This window comes from Frieseomelitta varia, unplaced genomic scaffold, assembly GCF_011392965.1.
Source record: "Frieseomelitta varia isolate USP_RPSP 00005682 unplaced genomic scaffold, Fvar_1.2 scaffold_80, whole genome shotgun sequence".
Lineage (NCBI taxonomy): Eukaryota > Metazoa > Arthropoda > Insecta > Hymenoptera > Apidae > Frieseomelitta > Frieseomelitta varia.
The window spans coordinates 237,711-248,043 of NW_025110590.1; the positions used below are offsets into that span (position 1 = coordinate 237,711).

General features: G+C 31.9%; 1 protein-coding gene across 2 annotated transcripts in view; it reads right to left on the reverse strand.

Moving 5' to 3' along the window:
• Positions 1–813: 813 nt before the first annotated feature.
• The window catches only part of LOC122536119 (arfGAP with SH3 domain, ANK repeat and PH domain-containing protein), a 13,938-nt gene continuing 4,418 nt past the window's right edge, over positions 814–10,333 (reverse strand). Inside the window, exons 2-15 of one of the 2 annotated variants that reach the window (XM_043668208.1) lie at positions 9,401–9,546; positions 7,750–8,004; positions 7,197–7,282; positions 6,684–6,840; positions 5,846–6,110; positions 4,989–5,216; positions 4,215–4,437; positions 3,938–4,118; positions 3,386–3,661; positions 3,186–3,305; positions 2,895–3,117; positions 2,569–2,661; positions 2,092–2,258; positions 814–1,153 (exon numbers count right to left, since the gene is read on the reverse strand). In XM_043668208.1, coding sequence (XP_043524143.1) covers positions 992–1,153; positions 2,092–2,258; positions 2,569–2,661; positions 2,895–3,117; positions 3,186–3,305; positions 3,386–3,661; positions 3,938–4,118; positions 4,215–4,437; positions 4,989–5,216; positions 5,846–6,110; positions 6,684–6,840; positions 7,197–7,282; positions 7,750–8,004; positions 9,401–9,412 — 2,448 coding nt within the window. In that variant the 5' untranslated portion in view covers positions 9,413–9,546 and the 3' untranslated portion in view covers positions 814–991. Of the gene's footprint in view, positions 1,154–2,091; positions 2,259–2,379; positions 2,662–2,894; positions 3,118–3,185; positions 3,306–3,385; positions 3,662–3,937; positions 4,119–4,214; positions 4,438–4,988; positions 5,217–5,845; positions 6,111–6,683; positions 6,841–7,196; positions 7,283–7,749; positions 8,005–9,400; positions 9,547–10,333 lie in introns of both variants that reach the window. The other variant, XM_043668207.1, reaches the window with a different exon arrangement.

Below are 10,333 nucleotides of genomic sequence, written 5' to 3' on the forward strand. Positions count from 1 at the left end.
CTGAACTTTTTAAATGCAATTTTGATATAAATTCATTCTCTTATTTATTTTCTTACATAAATTTCGTTCTAAATTGGAACTTTCGTTTCCAAGAATTGTTCTTCTTCGCCTGTTTTCACACTGAAACTCACGACGTGAGAATATTTTTTCTACTTTTTCAAACAATGTTTCACGTTACAAATAGAATCTTCCAAAGAGTTCCCTAACTTTTCCTAACGATCAATAACGCCCGGCCGCTCCGCTCTAACTATACATCACCGTTTTTTATTTCACCGAAACGAGCAACGCGAGAAATACGACGAAACTTGATTTGAACGTCGCGCGCGAGACGAAGAAGAAGAGGGGGCGATAAGGTCGAAGCGATATCGAACGAGAAGTAAAATATATATTTAAGCGAGTGGCGCGGATTGGAAAAAGGCGGATGGTAAAAGAGACGGTTAGAACGTGGCTAGCGATACCGAGGCGCGGTGAGAGAACTGAAAGTGGCATATGTTCGAAATGTGGATCAGTTGTGAAGAGTCCTTTGGGAGTATCCCGAGCCCCGAGTGTAAGAGTTTTATTAGAGTGGTTTGAAAGAGTCGGTGTGCAGAATTGCGGTGTGAAATCCTCTTTTGGTCAATTGAGAGAATGGATTGGAGAGAACGGGCAGTATATATCGCGCGTTTACTATCTCCGCTTTTTCTTATACATACGGTTTATCGGCTGCAACAATATATATATATATATATATATATATATATATATATATATATATATATATATATATATATATATATATATATATTTTTTTTTTTTTTTTTAAATTCGTCCATATGCAATATTATCGACAAACATAATTCAGATATGCAGATAAAGCAAAAAAATTGAACGAAATAGGTAAGAAAGAAAAAAAAAAAAAAAGAACAAAGTGACAGTATAGTGGCACACTGTGTTAATTTATAGCTTTTTATTATTGCAATTAAACTTGCTTCTCGCACGAATTTTTTACTTTTTAAATTAATCTTTTTACATTAAAGTATCGCATACGACTGATAAGAGACATTTCAAGTGTAGCAAGCAGTAATGTGGGATGGCTGATGTTTACCAGATTCAGATTTGGGAGCAAAGATGAAGGCTCCTCTGCGTAGCTCTCTAGCCTGGCCCGGTCCCTTCGCTGTACCAACAATGGTTAATAACAAACCATAAAGCACTGGTCTTTGATGTACATGCAGTGTCTAATTATCGACTTGGTATTTTGAAAAAAGAAAATCACATCACGTGTCTCGAATTTTTCTCTGGAAAATATCCCGTTTGTTTTTTTTTTTTTTCAATCTTCAAACATTTTGATAAAACTATTACTTCTTGTGTTAATTGTCATTTGCTTTAATTGTCTTTCTTTAAGGAAATTTCAATGAAATTTTCCACTCTTTAAATCAATGTTCCTTGATTCGTTAAAGTTATGCTACATTATCATGTGGTTACTTTCTGAGATGACATGAAATAACGTGATTTATGATGTATGCAACATGGATACGAATATGATTCTTAGCAAATGGTTCAACACTGTCAACAATGGTCGTGAATGATGGGACGTATACATATGATATTTATATTAATAAAAATCGTGGCTAGGCATGTATGGTTAGTATGATATGCAAAGTATCAAAGGTTCTTAAAAAAACGGGGATTACTATCTGTTAAGTACTACGTGGGGGACAGTGACAGGGATAACATCGTGTTTTAATATCACCATAGTTAGTATGATATACTATAATGTTAAAATGAACGAGTTGTTACGTTTGAACGGATGTATGTACATTACACATGGCGTTGAAAGGACATGTTAGATATCTACCGGCATCGATGTTTGATATGCGCCAAAATAAAATACAAATAAAGTGTCATTCGCCTTAGCGTGAAATAATATTTCGGATGGACTCGCAATACAGTCGAAAATAATAAAAAAAAACCAGGTTATTCCTCGATTTCTTTAATTCGATACTTTTGTACTTCTATTGAGAGAGAAAGAGAGAAAGAGAGAGAGAGAGAAAAAGAAAAACACCCGTTACCATATTCTTTACACACAAAGTTGAATCTAAAATGAAAACTTACCTTGCGCGGAGGTGGAACGGGATTACCCAAACCGTGATCCGAACACATAGAACTCAACGATTCGCTGCTACGTCCGTTGCTCAATCTCGAGGAGTTGATACCGGATGGAGCTGGCGGCGGTGGGTTCCTCGGTCTCTGCAGCGTTGAGCTGTTCACTTTGTCCGCACCTAACGATATAACAGACAAAATCGAATAAATTTCAGGCACAGATTGGACAGGCACAGGTTCTAAGTTTACCCGAACTAGACGGCAGTTCGTAGAGAGGTTTGCGTGAATTTTCAAACGCACCGTGTCCCGTTGAAGAATCTCCACTGGGCGATCTTTTATGATGCTGACTGTTTAATGTATTTAACGCATGTGGTAGAGTATGTAAAGAATGCCCAGCTAAGATCGGTTCGCTCGTTGTACGGCTATGCGTTGACGCTGCTAAGGACGCGGACGAAGGTAGTGTACCGTAATGAGAGGAAGGTATACCACCTGTACTTCCGGCCGGTGGTGGTGGTGGTGCTACGCGCTTCTTCAATGACCCATGAATATTGACCGTTATATCTGGAGCCATGGGAGCAGGTACTGAAAATAATGATAAATAAGATTTTACTCTATGAACAGTTATGAAATAGAATAAAACAAGAACTAGAGATAAAGCCTAACTTCTTCGAGATGCTATGAATTAGAAGATGACAAACATTTTCTACAATTTAGATTGCAACATTTTCTATAATAATACAAATCGTCTTTGAAAGTTGTAATTTGTCAAAAACGTTGTAATTCATCGTTATTTAATAACGCAGGGCATATCGTACCAGCAACCGGTTTCCTCGACTGAGGCGGTGGTGGTGGAGGCATTTGCTGTCTGTTTGTCGAGGAACTTGGTGAAGAACCGCTTTGCAGGCTGTCGCAAGTGCTACTTCGACTGCGTAAGGTCACTGGCGAGTCTCCTGACCCGGTACCACCACCGCTACCACCACCACCTACGTAAGAAGGTGGCCTGCTGCGTGACTTCTTCTCGGGTGTTAAACAGCCATTCTAAAATTACAAATTGGTTTCAGTAATCCGTAGCCTCATCATTATTGTTGCTACTTAGTTAAACGTACCCTGTCTTCTATTATCGTTTCATCGTCAGAAAAATCAGTAGACCCTTCGTCATGCGAGAGATTCCAGTCGATATTAACATTGTCGAACAACGTCTTTTGTCTTTGCAGAGCATGACTCAACTGAGGATAATGAAACAGTCGTTACCGCGTGCATACACAACAATCTACAAATTAAAAAAGGCAATTGCTCGATTCTTTACCAGCTCTTTACATGTATGGTGTCCCATTTCTTGGGCAATGTCAAGCGGTGTTTTATCCTGCTTATTTCGATGCGTTGGATCGGCGCCTGCTCGTAACAGTAGCTTCATTGCCTCTGCTCTGTCGTGTCGTGCACAAAGATGCAATGCTGTCTCTCCGTCAATGGTGGTCCTATCTATACCACCCGTCGACATGTTTTGTATTAGGAAATCTATGATGTGCAAACTGTTTCCCATTTCGCGTAGAATTGCCAAATGCAAAGCCGTTTCGCCCACATCCTAAATGAAAATAATATACAATGTCAGTTTTTTATCATTTTTAAATAAACTCTGTAATCATTTGAATTTTCATAGATTAATACAATCATACGATAAATATGGAAAATAAAATTTTTGGTCAGTTTTGATATAAAGTGTGAAGTTAATTTTCAATAAATAATGTAATAAATTTTATTTTATTTTATTCTTTTTTGAGATAATCATTTTAAGACAATATCTTTGTTTGAGATAATTAATATTCTTGGTTTTCATAATTTTTGGGTTTGAAAGTCGTACCGATGTTGGCAATGGCGCTGCTAAATCTACATTTTCCGCATAGACTTGCAAAAGTTGTTGCAAGTCACGATTATTAACAGCATGCTCCAAGTCAGAAAGAAGATCTCGTTCATCTGCGCAAGTATTCATCACGTATCTCTTATCGACATACTTGGCTCTTATAAATTCGTATCTTTCTTCCCTATATCACACGAATGAAACACGTTTAATTCTTCGCATTGAAAATTTACAAGCTAGAATATTGTTATTGGTATGAATTCAAGTAAGTTTGGCGTACATTGTCGAGGTTGGCGTTGGCTTGTGATTATGATGCAGCGTAGCTTCCATCACTTCGTTAAATGCCTGATTGGTCATATGTCGTGCAAGAAGTAACTGAGCAGTGCCAACATTGTCCAACGTTAAGGACTGTATTCTGGATATATGCACTCCTAGATCTCGATGAATTCCACTACACTCTATGCACACGATTATGCCAAAATTTGTAGAGAGCCATGTAGCATCTATTGAACAAAGAAGAACCAATTGGTTTTACGTTTGCAAATTACTTGTGTTTATGACATTGTAGAGTCAAAAAATCCAGAATATTGCACGAAAATCTTAGACTATCTGCCAAAAACGAAAATGTTTCGTTTTTATGAGTAAATATAAGAATGAATGAATATTTTTATATTTGTAGTTATTTCTTAAGATATATTTAATTGAGGGATTATTGATAATTGAAATAATTAATACCTTTTGTAACTTTTTTTTTATTTTTAAAAAAGGTATTTTTAAAAATTTTGTGAATATATAAAAATTAAATATACTTCTACTATACAGAATTATTCCTTAGAAATATGACAAGTTGTCATTATAAGATCATTATTGTAAATCTAAGATTTTTGTAGTATAACACATCTGCTGATGTTTTTGACATTTGTTTCGACATTTTACGGTAGTACTGATAACATAATTTAATAACTGAAAGTGGATGTTTCGCATAAATTGGAAAGAAAAAGAAGATATGCAACATTGTTAATGTTTGATTCCTAAAACATGTTCTCAAATTTACCATTTTGCGAGGAGCAATCGCAGCATTGATCATTTCCAGGTAACCTCATGACACATCGTATTACAGCTTGTTGAAGTTCGACTAAACTTGGATTTCCTGTGCCAGCCTCTGCCTTACCACTGGCGTCGAATGCTCGAAGTAATGCACGTTCCTTGCAGTTTACTAGAACGGACATCCACGCACGCTGATCTGCCTCGTCTTCAGCTTGAAAATGATACGTTCTGTTGTCTGTAATCAAGAACGTTGGCGCTATATTATTTTTACTGATATATTTTATTAAATCAGAACTATTTTTATTTGGACGCGGATATATATTCTTCTGACAACTTCTCTTATAAACCAAAAGATCTTTTCCATTCAAAAGAATTTTTTAACAAACACAACATTTTATTAATTACTTGTGTTTGTTATACGTTTCGAGCACGTAAATTTATACCTAGTTATAAAAATAATTGTAACGTAATATTACTCCAAATTTATCTTCAATTGAAGGATCTTAGAACGATTTTTACATATCTTTTCATTGCAAATATCAAATTCTAAAAATTAAAAGTAAAAATAGCAATATACTGAAAGTACAAGTACCTATAATAATATAAAAGTAACTATAAGTAATATACTTGAAAGTCATTAAAAAACTTTCTATAAATTTTATAAAATATTATTTATTACAACTAATACTACAATGATACATGTATCTATTGCCTCAGTTCAGAAGCAGTTGTGGTAAGAGGTAAAGAATTAACATCAGAGAAACATTCTTCGATATTTCGGCTTCAGAGAAGCAGTGTACATAAAATTGTTTTAAAGCTCGCCCTCGCAAATTTCATGGTCAATGGGTTAACAGTTCAACTTACAACTAATGAGATCGAAACCCCGTTTGTCATCCGGCACCAGTTTGATTTGACAGGTTAATAAATTCACTCTCGTTGGCGGTTTATTTTCGTCTGCGTGGCAAATATCTAGGTAACCTTCCGCTTGAACCGCGCAGCGCCTCTTTTGCCAAACTCTTCTCATTTTTCCTTCGCTTTTTTTCAAAAGATGCCCGGATCTGGTAACGCCATGCTGTTTATCACCCTGAAGCTGATGAAGCGAATATCCCGCATTCGCGTTTACGTTTAACTGGAAATCATGTAATTTTTAATTATTATGGATCATGTTTGCATAGATCAGAGTTTGTTGTTTAAATTGTTTTAAATAGATATCGATCTAAAGTAATCAATTTATTTCATTCCAATATTTTATTCGCATGATATTTGCAATTGTTCCTTTGTTGTCTCTCTACTTATTTAAATAATTTATTATTATCTATGATTGTCAAAATTATTCGAATAATAATATAAATAATTTAACAATAATTTGTAGTAATTGTTGGATAATAATGTTTTGTTTTTACAAAATATTGTACAATCCAATTTCTGCTATTAATTTTCCGAAAAGTAATAAACCTTTTAAAACTTAATATTAACAAAAGAGTCATCTATAAAAGCTAGTATGTACATAATAAATAAAATAAAAATAAATATATATATATAAAACAGATATAACATAAATTTTTATTTAAATATATTTTTATACAAATGACTTTTTATTCAAATAAATTCTTATTTACTGATATTTTATAGGGATAATTTCATCAAACTCTGTTAAAGTGTTAAAGAACTCTATTCCATGCGATCAAGGAGGATAATTTACCTCTTTGTCGCAACCTGAACTCCTAAGGAGATTCCTCAGTTCTGTTAGTCGTCTTCTCTCTTCGTCTTGCGTCTGCCTGATCTTTTGTAATTTCACGCTGAGGTCCGCCACGTATGAGCCAAAGTGTTCGATGGTCTTTAGGCCGTCTTGAAAGTAACTGTGGAATATAGAAAAATTATATAAAATACATTTCAAAAGGAAAGGATCTTTCAAGAGGCGTTTCTATTTATTTTGCAACAAAATTTAAATAATTTAGATAAAATGGTATATTATTTAAATGGTATCACGAATTATTTAAATCTAAAAACACATGCTTATGTTAAATATATATATATATATATATATATATATATATATATATATATATATATATATATATATATATATATTTTTTTTTTTTTTTTNATATATATATATATATATATATATATATATATATATATATATATATATATATATATATATATCTTCTTTAATATTTTCGTATCACACATTTTCTTTTATTGCACTTACTTGGTTTGTGCATGATAATATTCGACTAGATGCTGCAGCAGTTCAATTCCTTTCTTCGTTTTGATCTCGTTCACTTTTATGAGATACTGAAATATTACATAAAAAAGAAATATTACATAAAATTATTCTTCTAAGTTAGTAGAATTTTACATTTTCTTATAACAATAATAATAACAGTACTAGTACTAGAAATTTAATAAACACATTATTACACTATTATTATTGTTTATGTATTATTATTGCGTACGTATTACATTACATAAATAATAATGTAATATACATGTAACTTAAAACTTCAAAAAGCATTCAATATTAATAACTACAGAACGATCTTCCAAAATTTCAATTTTTCGCCTATCCCTCATCCAAAAGTTTCCCTTTGTTTTCTCTTCTGTCCTAAAATGACGATGGAAAGTCCATCGGGTTGCTCCGCGTGGCACGAAAAATATATATCCGTGGCACGTGAAATTACAGTGATCGTCCGGTAATAAGTATATATACACAGAGAAACGTTATAGCCTCGCTCGTTCCGGATCCGTTTCGGGGGCCTCACCTCGCACATTTGCAATTGAAACAATCGTCTCTCTTTCTCCATCTCGTCGGCGATTTCAGCCGGCGTCACTTCCGTTCGAATGAGGCCAGCCTCCTTCGCGTGTTGCTTCTTCTCCTTTTCGATTTTCGCGTACTTCGCCTCGTAGTCTTTCCACGCCTTTTCGAACGGCCTTTTCAAGTCGCCTTTCACACCTCGTAGATCCCCCTTCAGCACCGAGTCCAGTGGAAACATTACGATGTTGTTGATGTTCTGCATCTGTTCGACAAGAATCTCACGTTAATGATTGTGGTTACATATTGTTAGAAGATTGAGAATAATTTGATATCTCATAAAGTAAGCAAATACAATGATTTTAGTGTTCTAGAATATTTACATTGTTCCTTGTTACGGATACAATATATTGTTAACTGATTGATTGAGAATTGGTAATTTTATGCAAAAAAGAGGATTGGTCTTTATGCATAAAAATGGTGGCTTTTCTTTACAAATATTTTTTCAAACAACTGGCGAATCCTTAAAATTTGGTATTAAGCTAGATTACATTTCACTGTATAGTTTTTCATTATTAACAAATTATCTATAATTTAATAAATTATACAATGTAAATATAATATAAATTTAATAAACATAATGTAATAATACAATAAAATATATATATATATATAAATAATTCAAAAATAAGGAAAGAATATATAATGTTGTATAGTAGTATACTTACAATTCATATAAATAGGTAATATATGAATCATTGTATAATTATTATTGTTACATCACTGTATAGATCAAAGAAATATTTCAATTTTTTCTTTTCAAAGTATCATTTTCAATTAAAATTAGCTAATTATATATCCTCACACAGCATTTCATTTACGTATCATATTTCAACATGGATCATTCAGAAGCAAACCATAAAATATATGTGTACTGTATATGTGTATAGGTATATATATATATATATGTTGGAACAGTGATTAGTTTTTACAACTGTATTAAATAACATAGGCAGCAAAACCAGACGACATATACGACATATACTCTATAATGTAATAAATCTCTCCTCGTTCAATCTTCATATTTTTTATATGTACTAATGACTGATGAATGATTTTATACGAGGAAAATGTGATACTTTCTGTTGTGGAACATATATAGTTATCAAGATAAGTAGAAATAGAATATCAATAAAAATAAAAATTTAGAATTTAAAATGATCTATTTCCAGATATAATTTTCAAATGCAAATTTTAAAATATAATTAGAAAAATGTAAATGTAAAAATAAATATAAATATAATACAAATGTAAAAACAAAAATTTATAATCCCTTATTACATGCAGTAAAAAGTATGATATGACTGAAATACATTGGAATATGTTATACTAACGAAATAAGTGATGATTAGTTTCAACTAGCGATTGGAACACTTCAACGATCAAGGTAATATAAATCGTGAAATATATATTCAAATTAGTCATTAGTGACTCAACTTCGATTAGATTCGATGTTATGTGATATTTTTGTAATGCACATGTAAGTATGTGATGCAATGGATTAAAACAATTGGTGGAAGAACAGTAAACATGTAAATAAACAATTATCATGTAACAGATAAATAATAAATAACTGAATAAATAAAAATATTCTTGTATACCAGAGTTTTCATCAGAGCACTCAATTCCTTCGTGACGACTGCAAATTTTAGGAAAGCAGCGCCGATATCCGGTTCCTGTTCTTTCAGGGCGGCATCCCCGAGCCTCTCCAGTGCCCTCCCAAGGTACACTTCATTATCGACGTGAGCTAAAACAGAAAATATATGAAAATTAAAATAGACGAACTTCTAATTAATTTTATGTAATTTCTAGTATAGAAATGTGTTCTGTATTCTAAGTGCAGAATATTTCAAAATATAGCTACGAGAGCATTAATAAAAATAAAAATTCCATTTCTCTTTTCATGCAGTAAAATATCATGTATGTAAAATATATGTAAAAATAGAAATTTTATTAGAATTATTAATAATTTTTATAATTATAAATAATATGAATATATAATACATATATTGTTAGCTTGATTTATTTGTACAATAATTTACTAACTTATTTTGTATATTATTCCTGTAATGTAATTCTGTGTTTTATTTATATTTTATGAATTTTCATATAATTATCTGCAGAATTTCCATTTTATTTTGTGTGTGCATATTTATTTTCTAGATTTTACATAATTTTGTATAGTTATTTGTAATTCCTATTTTACTAATTATAATCAATTGTAATTATTAATATGATATTAATAATTATTATTATATTACATTTTAATATGATATATATAATTAATATAATATATAATATATCAATTAATTGTAATTTCTATTTTATTTTCTATCCTTTATATTTTACACACTCCTTCGCATACTTTTTATTTTATTTTGTGTAATGAATATTCTGTGCCCCATATAGTTTACATATTACGAAACATTAGTACATATATCATTCGGATAAACATCCGCAATATAATTACTACATATTATCCAACTATAAATTATCCAGCTTAATCGTACACTTGCCCTTAACTCGAAAAAAAA